The sequence below is a fragment of the Nymphalis io genome, chromosome 4 (genome assembly GCF_905147045.1).
Source record: "Nymphalis io chromosome 4, ilAglIoxx1.1, whole genome shotgun sequence".
Taxonomy (NCBI): Eukaryota; Metazoa; Arthropoda; class Insecta; order Lepidoptera; family Nymphalidae; genus Nymphalis; species Nymphalis io.
In genome coordinates, this window is record NC_065891.1 from 5,188,003 (window position 1) to 5,204,113 (window position 16,111).

General features: G+C 31.8%; 1 protein-coding gene and 1 long non-coding RNA gene across 9 annotated transcripts; both read left to right on the forward strand.

Annotated features, from left to right (window-relative positions):
• Positions 1 to 4,108: 4,108 nt before the first annotated feature.
• LOC126781773 (uncharacterized) lies at positions 4,109 to 5,382 on the forward strand. The gene is made up of 3 exons (XR_007670702.1): positions 4,109 to 4,326; positions 4,922 to 4,981; positions 5,267 to 5,382. It is a non-coding gene; the product is annotated as an uncharacterized LOC126781773 (long non-coding RNA).
• A 3,313-nt stretch (positions 5,383 to 8,695) lies between these two features.
• Positions 8,696 to 15,863, forward strand: LOC126781702 (serine protease inhibitor 3/4-like). Of its 8 annotated transcripts, none has more exons than XM_050506684.1 (10): positions 8,696 to 8,714; positions 10,364 to 10,466; positions 10,544 to 10,623; positions 10,720 to 10,863; positions 11,336 to 11,536; positions 12,808 to 12,906; positions 13,432 to 13,572; positions 14,461 to 14,682; positions 14,931 to 15,087; positions 15,647 to 15,863. In XM_050506684.1, the coding sequence occupies exons 2-10, from the start codon at positions 10,454 to 10,456 to the stop codon at positions 15,805 to 15,807; spliced, it is 1,218 nt and encodes a 405-aa protein (XP_050362641.1). In that variant the 5' UTR covers positions 8,696 to 8,714; positions 10,364 to 10,453; the 3' UTR covers positions 15,808 to 15,863. The 8 variants fall into 8 exon arrangements, with proteins under 8 accessions (XP_050362641.1, XP_050362639.1, XP_050362638.1 ...); XM_050506682.1 differs by lacking the exon at positions 8,696 to 8,714 and adding an exon at positions 9,133 to 9,151; XM_050506681.1 differs by lacking the exon at positions 8,696 to 8,714 and adding an exon at positions 9,995 to 10,064.
• Positions 15,864 to 16,111: the final 248 nt, after the last annotated feature.

Below are 16,111 nucleotides of genomic sequence, written 5' to 3' on the forward strand. Positions count from 1 at the left end.
ATGATGATTAAAATTATCTTGTCCATTATTCCATTTATTTATTGCCAGAGATGTATTGCAAGAATTTGTCAAACTTTTACAGCCAGCTATCTACCTAACATAAACGCTCTTTGAATTTTTTTATTTTAAATGTTTTTTTTTATAAAATAGGATTGCGGACGAACATATGGGCCACCTGATGGTAAGTGGTCACCAAACGCCCTTAGACATTGGCATTGTAAGAAATGTCAACCATCACTTACATAGCCATGCGCCACTAATCTTGGGAACTAAGATTTTATGTCCCTTGTGCCAGTAATTACACTGGCTCACTAACCCCTTCAAACCGGAACACGACAATATCAAGTATTGCTGTTTTGCGATAGAATATCTGATGAGTGGGTGGTACCTACCCAGACGAGCTTGCACAAAGCCCTACCACCAGTAAAGTAAGTAAGTGTGTTTGCTGGTAACCCACCACTACCACAATCGGTCAAAGTGCTAGCAAAAATTCACTTAGGCAGTACTTATAACAACTATGGTTTAATATTCCACTGATATAACTACATGGTTAAATTTTTAAAAATATATCTATATAAAAATATTAAAATGTATGAAATATATAATATAATATACAAACAATCAACTATGTAATTGGTAGAAGACTGGAAAATAATTTTATTCTATCCAGGTTTTTAATTTGGTTCAACCAAAATATGTATGTTTATTGAATACGTACTTAGTAGAGCTTGGTAGAGCTAGGTACCGTCCACTAATATAGTCCACTGCCAAGCAGCAATACTTGTATATAACAATACTATTGTTGTATTCCGGTTTGAAGGGTGAGTGAGCCAGTGTAACAACAGGTGTAAGTGACATCTTGGTTTTCACTGTGTGAATAAAATAAATAAGGATGTAATATCTTCGTTCCCAAGGTTGGTGGGACGCATAGTATCTTTTACAATGGTAATACCTATGAGCGGTTCTGACCCATTACTATCAGGTGGCCGTCTGCGTACCAATTACAATAAAAAAAAGAATCATCCTTGAAAGCTGAACAAAAAATAACAATAGCAGACACTTTTTTATAAACGCTTAAAATATTTTAATTCGATGCGCTTACATTTTAAACATCATTAAGTGATAAATCGGAAAACATGAACCAATTTTTATATAAAAATCGTTCTTATAAATTTTATTACGTGAAGAGGGTAAGAATCGCATTTTCTCGTTAATGTCCCATAGAATCTCATCTCTTTGGGGCATATTGCAGAATTGAAATGATTAGTCACTGCGATTGCTTATTTTATCTTACAATAAGGGCTTTTTAATAAAATGATCTAATATTGAGCCTATTTTCAACGTAATGATTATTTTACCAGTTGATCGATTGTAATGGCCTCATTCGATGGTTTCGTTCGTGTGGTTGTTGAAAATATAGTAGTAATAACAGCCTGTATATGACGCACTACTGACTGTTTATGTCATCTGATCTTAAGAAGGTTTGGACGAGCATAACCTTCAAATCTTTCTGTTCCAGTACAGGTTAGATGCGGTTACAAATTTATTAAAATTTAATCCGACAAATGCAGATTTTATTGACGGAAGATCAATTATTTGAAGATTATATAAAAACTATACTTTATAGTAAAGTTTGCTTAAGCGTGACTGGATAGATACAAATCTATCATTATTTACTTTACTACCGAATAACAATGCTGTATCAGATGTGAGTGAGTGCATCAGTATAATTGCAACGAATAAAAAAGGTGGTCTAAGGAATAGTTAACTTTTCTTAAAGCGCCAATATGAAAATGAATCTTTAATTTGCGCAACGATTTACGGGCCACCTAGCGATGTAAAAGTCGCAGGCTCGATCCTGACCCCCTTGAGCTATGGTCGTCCCCACTCCTAACACAAGCTGTATGCTTAATTAGGCGAGTAGATAGATGTTGCCCACTTACCATCACGAAACCTACTTGCCATTATAAAATAATAATAATCACAGTATTATATGAAAACGTATCAAATTATTCCAGTGTGATAGTAAAAAGTTTTATAAAAATTAAATCGTATTCACATGAAACTTTTAAGCATGATTCAAGAATCGTGAAATCATAGTTTTATACAATACTCGTAAAAGGTTTCCCGTGTAGTGAGAAGCGTTATTCATGATAACTGTGACTTACGTTTGATGGGCTAGTTGACGTGAGAACTGATTTTAAGTGGTCATAATATACTTGGAACTCATACTGTGATATATTCTAAAACTAAACAAGTTGTATTGAAAATATATACATTATAATTATATCAGATATTCAGACATTATATATTTTGATATCGTTTCTATTTTGTGTTACGTATAAATCATTCTGCCAATTAAGTAATACAATATAAATTCTGTTTATTCTGTCGTAATTTCCTCCTATTCAGTTTCCGTATAACCTGAATGAAATATTTACAATATTTCAAACTCCTCAAAGACTGATTTTACAATTAATTAAGACAATGTTTTACTGCTGTAATAAATTTAATATGTAAATTAACAAGCATTAGTATTAATTTTACTAAAATATTATTGTAAGCAATAGTACAACAGCAAAGTAGTAAAACAGCAGTACTTAGTATCGTTGTGTTCCGGTTTGAAGGGTGAGTGAGCCAGTATAATTACAGGCACAAGGAACGTTACATTTTAGTTCAAATTTTTCATTATTAAAATATTTTTAAATACTAAAACAGTTCCATAAATGTTCTGCGAATATGGTTTTTAAATAAATATATTTCATTACTTCTTAACCTATCGACAAAGTCGTATATAAAAATAATCAAAGTATTGTATTTACAAAATACGACGTTGTCTATACGACAATCTTAAACAATAAATCTATCGTCCGAGGGCTTACCGTCGCTTCGGCTTTGAAAATTCTTTATACGTATCTCTTCGCTCGAATGGCGTCTTTATCTTAGAGTGTATTGAGCGCGGGCGAGTGTGGACCCGGCTCATACTCTCATACGATGGCTTATTTACTTTTAATCTGCCAGTTTCTTTGATGTTGGGAATGAGGTAGTCTAGAAATTCTTTTTAGGTGGATAATTTAGTTCTTGTAATGAAACTAAATCTGTTGTGCAATAAATATATTTTAAATTGTACGTTTTTTTGAAGGCGCCGTCTAATTTATTTCTTAACGAACTGCTGCTGTAACAACCGCTTACTCATTGACTTGGAACATAGATTCGAACAATCATCAAGATCATTACGGTAAAAATACATTACAAAAATAGAGCACCATGATATTTTTTAATCAAAATAAATTTCGTTTGAATAATATCTTTATATTTTTATTTAATTTCCATATAAGTACATGTATGTTAACTGACCATGCATTTTTTCTATGTCACAAAGTTTGTACAAGTCATGTGCTCAAGTCGACTTGTCAGCTTTTATAAACTTAACATTTCTTTTAAATCGTATTTTACTAACACCTTCACATCTTGAAACTCGTCACGGTGCTAGTTACGACACAACAAAATCCGCACAGCCGAAACTGCACTTTAAACAGCAGCGAAACGTAGTGCCATGTATTGAAATTCAAATCGCCTTGGCGCTGCCCACTGATAATGCAAAGCTGCTAGCCTGGTATTGCTTCAGTATATCAATGAGCAGTTTTGGCAAGGGGATTTCAGATTCAAATACGTCGCACTGTCTCTCTGAGTCGCTGCTTTGTTGGGACGCGCTTATTACATTTACATACGATTATATACATTGGACGTGGCCCGGAACTTGTAGAAATTTCCTTGTTTTAGAAATTCACAACTGTGTTGATTTTAAGTTACGATTTGTAAATGACTCAGAATTACTTTAAAATAGTGCGTCACGTAAGTAAACGTACGTCGTACTAATAGTAACTAAGACGTGCAGTTACACTCGCTTTGAATTTGGATTATAAATTTATGTTTAATGCATCTCGATTAGAAACTATTTAGAAAGAAATTTAATTAAAAAATAAAGAAACTTAATTAAAAAAATCTACATTCTGATAAGGTGAAATAAGTTTTTAATTTATAGTTTTTTACATTTATAGTATAATTTGAATTGTAATATTTGTTTTTCTACCGTGAATACTGGTTGCGTAGTTTGTACAAAAATTAAAATAAGTTAATTTTTCGAACGACAATTGAGAATCGTTAATTTAAGTTATTTTTAACCTTATTTATGTAAGGCACATAGCTAAAAGACTAAAGAACCGATTTCAACAACAAAAAACTATGTAATGTTGCTTAAGTATCGGTTATCACAACCAAGACACATGGATATATCACTACCTACGGACTACTAGTAGGGCGGAGGTACGTCACTAGACTAAAGTTTAAATCATCCAAAACAGAAAAATAAGAACTGTTTTTTGAAGATTGTTCAAATTTAACGATAAAAATAATAAATATTTAATAGTAATAAAAAAAATATAAATAAAATTAAAGTTAAAATAAAAAAGGCTTCTGCTCGTAATCCTATTATTATTTGAATATTTAATTCATATGAATGCTTATTATGTTAAATATTCACACTAAAGTTAAAATTTGAATTTTACGTCATAATTCATCACGTAATATAGTATTTCATTTAAATATCAAAAATAATATCAGGATAAATTTATAAGTTATATTCCCTTTGCTCCAAATTATCTTTAATTAGTTATCAAAAGTTTAAATAGTACATTACTAAATAATCGTTAACTAGTTAAAAACCATTCCTATGACTCGAAGTATTTCTGGAAGTGGGACATAAAAAAGACAAGTTGGCCGCGTAAACTAAAAACGAGCATGTCGATCAAGCGATTGCGAATTTAAGAGGCGAATTGGACCAATCCCGTTTTGCTATGCAAGAGCGAGCAAACTTATTAGCGAGGAATCGGTTATAGGGACCTTTCTTTGCTTTTTTCAGGTTATCGGAGGTAGTTTGATTGGACGCCCGATTGATTGCTGGCCCTCTGACTCATTTCTCGTCAGTTAAAGTTACAGTTAAAGCAATATCTGAGCTGTACTATCTAAGTTTATATTCAGAGTTCTTCTATTACCATCATATAATTTAAATCTTCTCTGTTGCTTTTTAAAATCCTCTAAATAAATTTAATGCTTCATAATAATGATATCAAAACTAATATAAACCAGTGTCAGTTCATTGTCATAACATACTAACATATGCATAAGCACAAAGGTCAACACTTGTATCAAACTTGCAATAATGTAGCTACTACAAAAGCGCTAATATTTTTTTTACAATTAATAGGCCAGCGTTTGCCCGTTGACTTGCCTGATGTTAAGCATCGACACGGTCTAAGATGTAGCACGCCTATAAGAAACCTGTTTACTCTGGATTTGAAGACACCAACATTGTACCTATCAGGAAATACGGATAAAATTATACTCGTCTATGTACTTTATTTCATTTTTCATCATTTCACTATAAAGTTCTTCTTACCGAAATCCATGCACGACGTTTAATCTCGAGAACTGCACAGGAGATATTTTTGACCTATGGCTTTTGGTACTTTATCCCTACCTCTCGGTTACGACTTAAAATGTATTCAAAAGAAAAACTCGTTGACAAGTTAAGCATTCCAATAGTAAGGCTTGATGAAGGCCAGCCTTTGCTTGAATGTGCATTGGATCATCATTGGACAGGAAATACTGTAAAAAATATTAACCGTTTTCGAATGATAAAAACTTCTATTCAGAGGCTATTTGATCTTTTGAACCAATAATGCCTTGAGAATATTAGCTTTGCTCCTATTGAGAATCTCTGATAAGGTCCTCTACTGATAAACGATATTATATAGGAATCATCGCTAGCTGGATCTTGGTATAATAGTTGCCTTGTATATTGTGGTAGGACGCGTTGGGCTGTACTTTTCTTTTGATTTGAATTATCTTAAACGCAATGGAGACGGTCGAATTGATTTGTTTTCTTAATACGTTTTTTTAATATTCCTATTTTACTCATCCATTCATACCTATATTATTTGACGTGATGGGAGTACTAATTATGTCAGGTATCAAAGAATTTAAAAGCCGTTCGAACTTCAAGGCAGCTTCCAGTTCTAATGGTCTAAACTGTAGACTTCTGTGGGTTTCTATCATTAAAATTATAGTATACTTTATCCAAACAATGAGACCAACGTTCCATTTACAAAAAAGGAAGCATTTTATAAAATTAAACTCATACATATTAAAGCAACTGCAGTTATTGGGAACGAAGCAGTTAAAACATACAACAGCAAAATAAAACATACGCTGACTCGTTAGTCAGAAATTCAGATGAAAGCACAAACGTGCACACGTCTCCGCCAACAATATTAGAATAATTGATTAACTAAACGCACAGAGAAATAATCGCGATTCAGCGTTTTACTAACTAAGGCTGCCCTCAAACTTGCAATTTTATTTTATACTATAATATTTTTACTAATAAAAATATAAAGAAAACAATTGCATTAAGATAGATAATAAAATAGATATGTGTACAATCTGTTTTCGGATTACTCATATATGTTTTTTAAATTAGCGTTAACGAAATTCACGTTTACTTAGACCTTTGTCACAGTACTATTTATATTATTAAAGGAACGTACCCCTTTTATAAAATAAAATATATATATAACAAATTTATTTGATTACCTAATACTCAATAAATTTAAATATAAATAAATAATAAACCAAGAGACGACCTTGTTGGTCTAGTGGCTTAATGTAAGGTTGCAGACCCGGAGGTCCTGGGTTCAATTCCCAGGTTAGGCCAATAAAGTTATTGGGTTTTTCTGTCAGAAAATTCTCAACTTGGCAGCCCGGAGTTTGGAAGTTGGAAGTGTGTACACTCCCGTGCCTCGGAAAGCACGTATAGCCGTTGGTCCTGCGCCTGAACTCTTTCCGGTCGTGTCGGATTGCCGTCCCATCGGATTATGAGAGTTAGGGAATAGAGTGTTCACCTGTGTTTGCGCACACACTTTTGCACTACAATATCTCCTACGTAGTTGGCTAATCTCTCTCGAGATTGGCCACCGTGGCCGAAAACGGTCTGGAGACCTAAATTAATGTTACAAATTTGAGTTTGTATTTTAGTTAGGTTAATGGTTATTGTGCAGAATAAGATAAATAAATAAATATTAAAAAATGTAAATGATTATTCGAATCGAGCAATAACAAAATACTATTATTACCTTTTAAATTCCGAATATGTTGCAACTTGAAACTGTAAAATATAGCTAGCGAATCCATAATTCTGGTGAACGATAATGTATTTCTATTATATAAACGTGAATAACTATCGTTAGTCTTCCGCTAGTATCCACCCTTAAACCTCATCGTGGCAGGAAAAATGATTTATAAAACCCGCTTAGTTCATACATCTCTTTTCCTCCCATGGTACTGAGATATTCTCATCCTTGTCTTTTCGAGTCCAATTTCACAGGCCGGTGGATGCCTCTATAGGACCTCCGTAATGCTGCTATTGATTAAGATGCCTGAATATTCATTCAATTACATGCCAGCGAGGTTTTCTGATGAATTTCTGTTAGTATTAATGTTTAAAGGGTTTTATTCTCATAATTGATAATACTTCAAAGTAAAAATACGGCGATATTAATTAAATGATGACAAAAATTTATTTCATTTCTATATTCATTTTATAGTATTTATTATACATTGTATAGTTTATGTAAAATAAGAAAAACGAACGACACTTTTGAATGGGTCGATATGTACGTTTTAATATAAATTTTGAACTTATAAGTTTTATACTCTTACTGTTTAGGTTTCTTCGCCATCATAGTTAAGAGAGTAAATTTCATAATAGTTTTACAAACATACAAACATATACATAGCATATTTATTTGGTGCATGTTTAATGTGATTAAGACAATAATTATGGCAATACAAAGATATAGCAATATTATGGCAATACAAAATCCGCAAAGGAATTTCACATAAGTTCACGTCGTGCGTTTTTCTCCGAATACTTTTGCGCCCACCATGAGGCATATGCCAGATGAAATTCACACAGCACAGCTCCCTAAATCTAGAACAGGTCTTTGCCCATCAGTATTAATAGTATTCTTATTGTTTATTAAAAATATATTAAATTCGTGTGAATGTTTTATTTGACTATGTTGAATATTATTTAATACTTTCACTAATCACTTTTTTAATTTTGAAGGTTCAGATAAAATAAATAAAGTAGTACTTTCATTCAACAGTAAAGACTTCACAATTGAAACACATTCGTAAGCATCATATGAAACAATTTGATATCGAGGAAATGTTGAAAAGAACACAAAATATTCATGCTACAAGATAAAGATTTTCTTTAGCGCAATATGTAGGCGACGGTACGGAGGTTTCCACACAATCTATCGTCGGTATAATGGAGCTGTTAAAGACAATATTCTCGGAAACATATTGGATGCAGCTCAACGGATGTGTAAGCGAGCGCGCGACGAGAATTAAGCCTATGACACAATGGGTTAAATGTGTAATTACAGCCAATGAACCAGAGACAATTTATTTTGCTGTACGTAAGAAAAAAATTATAAAGTTCCACCTTGTCAAGAAGAATTTAAGTTTATTGAGTTTATCTATTCATACTCTTGTATGTATAACACACATATCAAAATTTAGATATCAGTGCAGGAAATGATTTATCAAGTGCCAGAAATCTCAATGTAACTGGTGAAATTATCCGCGTAAGTTATTTTTTCTGTTTTATCGTGATTATGAGAACAATTCTTTATCTATTTATTGCAATAGTTTGGGGTAATGAAAAAAATAATTTATATTTCAATACAAAATGATGTCTCCTTGCAGTTCTATAGTACATTTCGGCTATTGGTTCTAGCATAATTCTTTAAATTACTCTATAGATAAATATATTCAATTTATCACTGAAAATAAAAGAATAAACAGGATTAAAATTGCTATGTGTGCCCCGACGTTTATTCAGCGATAAATCCGTAGCTACATCTGGGCAGGCGCTCAATTCAATTTTATTACTATTCTCTCTGCGACGACTTATTTGATTCGCCCGTCAAAGCGAGCCGAGCGGACTTCGGTTACATTATCGACTCCGAGCTGAGACTCGCTTATCTGAGGAGCAATCTTGGAGAAAGTTGTTTCTTTTCGGGTACATTGATAAGAATTGATGAATATTCTGTTATTGCTATTTTCTAGTAATTTGTTATTTTCTATACATCTACAACATAATACGTAGTACGGAGTGCTTTAATTTTGGCTCCTTTTACTATTGTCGTATTCCTATCACAAGTTTATCTCCAGTTTCTGAAACGTTGGCCAGCCAGCCAGTTGACAAAGCCAGATTAACTAATTTGGATTTTATTTTATACCTTATTAGTCGTCTATTGCGTCATCATCTATTATCGAGCAACCTTCCATGGTTAGTTTCTGGACTTTGGCACTTCCAATAGCAGCTCGGAGTTGGCAGTGCTATAGGCCGTTCCGAGTACCAAGGGGTGTATGTTCTTACCAAGATAAGAACATACAGCCGTTGGTACTGCGCTAAATCTCTTTACAATAGTAATTGAAGTATATCAGACCTGATTTAATTGTGTTTATGAGGGTGAGTGAAAAGAAAATGCACCTGTGAGCACACCCTTGTGCACTGTAATATTTCCTACCAGTTCGTTAGTCTTTGCTGTGAATGGTCACCATATATGAAACTGATTAAATTACATAATCATCGTCAAATACTCCAACGGAAACTTTAATGCACGACTATGTAACGAAAGTAAATAAATTTATAACAATCGAAAAATAATCAATGTCAAATACAGGAAGAGATGCTAACCGCCATGCATCATACTCGTAATATCATAATATGTTTTCAACTACATATGTATGTATGTATATACTAGTAACAGTCGACAACATAGGCTTATATACCATGAACAAAATTTATTCATTCCATTTTACAAGTCCACATAAAATAACCGAATATAAACTGCTGTGTAAATATAAAATTGGTCATAAAATTTTACAACTCATTTTTATTATTGCGTGAAATATTTTACGAATATTTGGTACTTTTGCTTGAATATTGTAAAAAACTCATATTAAAGTTTAACATAATCTTGTCAGTATACAAATTATATAGTAAGAAACGGAAAATATAAGTTTGATTTGTATTAATATAGAGTATATCTAAAACCTTGAAGGAACAGCTTGTACCGATAGTCAAATTAAGATGGTTTAGTATTCTCTTACTAGAGAGAACTGACTTTGAAATGTTCTGAAATCTGATTACAAGTTACCGACAATTTTTAATAATAGTTTAGTCATATCTGAATAAATATTTTTTTCCTAATATTCTGATTTCAAGGGCGCCAACAATATTTGATATTCAGAGAGAATAACTAATACAAAATAGATTATCACTATATACGTTTAACTTAACGAAGTAAATGGAAAAATGACTATTTTCGGTAATTACAACTGATGTTATTAATTTGTCTTTGACCATTAAAATGTCTAAATTATACATAATATTTATTTTTTCCAGTTATATATATATTAACTATGATATTTATTAGTACTTTTTGTGAAACAAAATTTGATAATCTGCGTAAAAGATTGGCTTTGGTAAGTCTCAAAAGAAATATGAGAAAAATAATGTGTAAAAACATATTACTTTTAAAATAAATTAGTAATCTGATTAAATAAGAGATTTTCGTTTAGGAAGCGATCATAGCCAATCCTATTCAAAATATTGTAGTTTCACCACTACTGGTTCGATTTCCATTGTGCAAATTGGCGTCAATAGCTTCAGGGTATTCTAGGGCTGAACTGATAACAGTTTTGGGAATTAATTCAACCAGAATGGTAAGTATCTCTTTTAATACTACTTTAGTATAAAAACACAGTATTAAACTTCAAAACTGCCCGGTTTCTTGTGGGCGAGTCCAGGTTATTTAGGATTCACTTGCCTGCTTCTTCCGGACATATTTGACTATACTTACGATAATATTATTAACGTTTTAGTATTAAAAAGTCTTAAAAAGTATTAAAAAGTTTGTCTTCATGTATACCATGAATGGCACAACATCATTCTTATGATATAAATTTCATTATCCTCTTTTTTAAACAATATTTAGAGCGTTGGAAATATATATAAATACTTCAGTAGACAAGGATATTCAAATTATAACATTAAAAAGAACAGTAAGAATGGAAAAATCCAATTTGTTTAATTAATTAAAATTTATTGCGATAGAAGACATCTAGACAAATTATCCATGAACATTTATCAATCCAGGATTTAGGAAGATATTAAAAAAAATATTTAAATTCATAGTTACAGAATTGCTTTGAAGGTCTAAAAGAGACCATGAATCCATTAAAAGAAATCGATGTATTATTACTTAACAAGATAATAGTTAACTACACGGACGATATAAATCCTAATTTTGTAACAAACAGCACTGATTATGGCGTGAAGGTTGATAAAGTTGGTTTCAACTATCCTACTATGGCTGTTTCATTTATCAACAGATGGGTAAGTGCTTATATAAAATATTAATAATAGCAAATCTTTATTAATTTCTCCCCACAAAACAGTAACTCATTTTATAATATAAATTTAGTAACTGAAATTTAGGAACAGCTTACAGTCAAGTATGTGCGGAGCTGATGTCTATTACAGACCTGTTTACCAGGTCCTCATCTCGCAGATCGCATATAAGCAGAAAACAAGGAATACAAAATAATAATGATCTAGTTATAAGTGTTTACGGTTTTATTAATTCAAATTTTAAATTAAATCAAATAGTCCTTTAACATAAGAGAATTGCAAGTATTTGCTTTAGAAGATTTTATGGAAGAGATCACCGATAAAACCGACACCGACATAAAATTGAGCGTGTGTTGTGTATATCTAGTCTGTAGAGGAAATATACGTTGTATATGTCGATTTGTGTTTGTAACTAACCTTCCATTTTTGTTCTATTAATTAGTAAAGTAAGAATAATAATTCCATAGTAATGTAGTCCAAGTTTTGCAACCACTCAAAATCTATTTTATTGTACTATTTATTAATATATCATCATTGCCGGATCGGCCTTGCAGAGGCATAGTATGTTTTTCAGCTGAAGTATATCCGTCTTAATAAAAATAAAAACAAGAACGGAGGTGATTTAATTTAAAACTTTATTATTTCGACAAGTTATACAGTATTGTAGATACGCACTACAAAAGCCGAGATGGCCTAGTGGTAAGAACGCGTGAATCTTAACCGATGATCGTGGGTTCAAACCCGGGCAAGCACCACTGAATTTTCATGTGCTTAATTTGTGTTTATAATTCATCTCGTGCTTAACGGTGAAGGAAAACATCGTGAGGAAACCTGCATGTGTCTAATTTCATTGAAATTCTGCCACATGTGTATTCTACCAACCCGCATTGGAGCAGCGTGGTGGAATAAGCTCCAAACCTTCTCCTCAAAAGGGAGAGGAGGCCTTAGCCCAGCAGTGGGACATTAACAGGCTGTTACTGTACTGTACTGTACTGTACTGTAGATACGCAAAGTAATAAAATTGCAAAGTCAAATTCGAGCACAACATATCGACTCTAATCTTTATGGCTAAGTTTCACGCCTGTTACATGTAAAGTAGTAAATAATTTGAATAAAACAAGGCTAGACGTATAATATTGTGTACTATATTGTCATATAAAATTATAAACAATCAGAGTTTGCACACCACTTTGTATTAGAATATTGTTTCATTATGTAGACAATTATTTATATTACCTATTTTAAATAATTTTCAGGTGGAAAAAGCATCATATAAACGTATAACAAGAGTGTTGGACCAAACGGATTTGAACAACAAAACTTCTATTTTATTATTAAGCGTAGCATATATCAAGGTAATTTATTATTACCATGGCTTACTGAAAGAAGGAATTACTGACAAAAAATATATATGGTCCATGTAACTATATAGGTATCATATGTTCTTTTCTGTGCCTCTGATAAGGTATATGCAAAATCTCATGGTGATAAGTTAAGTGGTTAAGACGTGAAATCGTCACGAGCACACAAACTCACTTCGTATGTCAGATCAATAATAAAACGAATGATACAACTATCTACTGGTGGTACGGCTTTGTGCAAGCTCGTCTAGCTAGGTATCATAACGTTTCTGGTAAAGGAAGAATCTACACAAAGAACTAATTATTTAATCATGTTACAAATGCTTATAAGAGCTACTGGAGTTATGTAATGGTAGTGTTCTTCTCACCATTTTCAGAGATCATGATTTGGACCGAAATTATTTTAATATTTTGTATTTGACATATTTTGATAAAGTTGTATTTTATTAGTATATAGATTAACAACACCTAAATATATACGCTATAATAACAACAAAATAATTTATGAAACGTTTCAAGGTTACATGGGAATTTCTATTTGATATAAGATTGACGAAGAATATGAAATTTCACCATCGCAATGGTAGCATATCATACGTACCAATGATGTCGAACACCGCCTCCTATTCATATTTGAATGATGCTATCAACAATATGCAGGTAGATCTATAAAAAAATAAATTAAAAAGCCTTTATTGATTATTAAAATTAACAACTGTGTTCTGATAAACTTAGAGCGTGGACCCATGTCTACGGTGTGACACCGACCACCGTGTAAAAGCACGGTGCAGCACAGTGCCGTGTACGGTGCCACGCAATATTTTGCTGTTACTTAGTTCGCACGTGTTTATAAAATGGCTGACAATTTAGATGTTGACTTTTTAATTTCCCTAGTGGAATATCTTCTTATTCCACTAAAACTAAAATTGTAAACTAAGTGATGCTTCTGCGGATTAGAACCTCGATAAAGATCCACTTTTTGTTTCCACATTTAACAATTTTGTTGATTATGTTGTCGGCAGGTTTGTCTTAAAAAATTCTTGATAGATTGTAATGAAAATGCATAGCTATATATAAATATAAGTTTATGCCAATAGTTTAGTATATTTTTTATAAATATATATTATGTAAGAGAACGGGACAGTGCTGCGACACGACGCCCCGCCGACTCCCGGCAACGGCGCCGTGCCTTGTTGTCGGTACCGAACCGCAGACTTATTCTACCACGTCTATATTCTTCAGACAATAAATATTGCTTGCTTAACTATTTAAAACTAGATTAAATAGATTGGTTGTGATGCCAGAGACGAGCTTACTTTTCTACTCACCGTTACTTTATAGTTTTTCTAAATCTGATGATAGTGATGAAATATTTTGATTTTATTACCTTACCTTATATAGTATAAACTACCATTTCTTCAATTTTTATTTTTTAAGTACATTCTTCTGGAACCCAAAATCTATCTTAACGAGATATCTGAATAAAAACACAAAATATGTAATTTATTTTAATACCATAATTTTATTCAATACATTTTACATTTGCAGTACATAAACATGAAATTGGCTGGTTTTGGATTATCAGTAACGTTTGCGGTACCACAGTCGTATAAAGACCTAGATAAGTTTTTGAGCCAATTGTATAATAATCAAGATACCTTGAAAGATGTTTTTAAGAGAATGCGATTTGAAGTCGTTAAAATAATGTTACCGAGGTTCAAGATTAAAAATACCATCGAATGGAACAAACATCTTAAAAAAGTATATGAAGTAAACATAAAAATATGAGCAAATAGATCAATGAGTAAAACAAATCAAAGACTTTTGGATTATACAATGAATTATCAACCATATTGTCATTTAATAAGCTATGTTTTCTATAAAGCTATTCGATAAAAAGAAACTCGAAACTCACGGCAGCGTACGATCGTTGATCGTTGAAATGTGGCATGAAGCAACTCTGACAATAATAATTATAACACTAATGGTAACAATAATAAAATGTATATAAATTTCAGATTGGCGTTACACAAGTTTTCAATGAAAGCGATTCAGGATTGAATGAAATGTTGAAAAAAGATAGCGAAATCAAAAATGTTATGATAAGTAAAGTGAAACAGAGCACATTTATTGACATTGACGAAATGGGAATATTTAGACAAGAACCAGTTAAAGGTACTAAAAATTAAAATAAATACTAGATATGAGCGTATAGCAATAGTAAAAAAATACAAAACAGCAAATATAAAAAATAATTACCCCTTTACCAATTTTGAAGTTGAAATTATAGATTTCATTCAGTCTAATCGCAATTCTATGAGGAAAGTTCTCAATTGTCAAAACTTCGATAGGTCATCTTTAATCTTCGACCCTCGATTGGACCAAAAGTACTTACTAATTTAATTGACTTATCGGTGGAGAGCGTTAGTGACTTTAACATAATTATATTGCTTTATTATTTAATTATACAAATTAAAAAAATATTTTAAAAAATCATTGAAACATTTGTTGAGCTACTTACTATCTCTATCCTAGCGGATCAGGCCTCGTCTCCAAGAATAAAGAATTACAAGCATCGTTCAACTTAAAAATAATTTTAAAATAATAATTCAAGAAGATTGAGGAAAATAGTCAATTAAAATTATTGTTACTTATATAAGTACAAATATAATAAATATGTAGAACTTACATACAAACTCTTATACTCTGTAAAAACTACCTTATATTGTTACAGAATTATTCGACGTCCAGAATATTCAAAAAGATTCCAGTTTTGTACATAACAATATAATCGCCGATCGTCCATTCTATTTTGTCATCGGTCTACAGGATATGTATCATCCTTTAGAAATAGAAGAACTTTTTACTGGAGTTTATTATGGACCAAAGTACTAATAAATGTACTTTTATTTCATAAGAATAATAATATATAAAAATCAATTTTTATAAAATTAATCTTTAAATTATCTAACCTCACCTTACCTTCATAAGGTTAATCTACCAAAGTTTGTAGGTGTATCCGCATTGCAGAATTGCATCTGACACATGCAGGTTTCTTTAGGATAATTGTTTTCCATGATGATATTTGTTCATCATATAATAAAATAAATTTATAAGATAAGCAGATACAAACTAAATGGCTCTCGCTCAGATATGAGCCCGCAATGTTCGGATAAGATTTACGTGTTCTAACCACCGA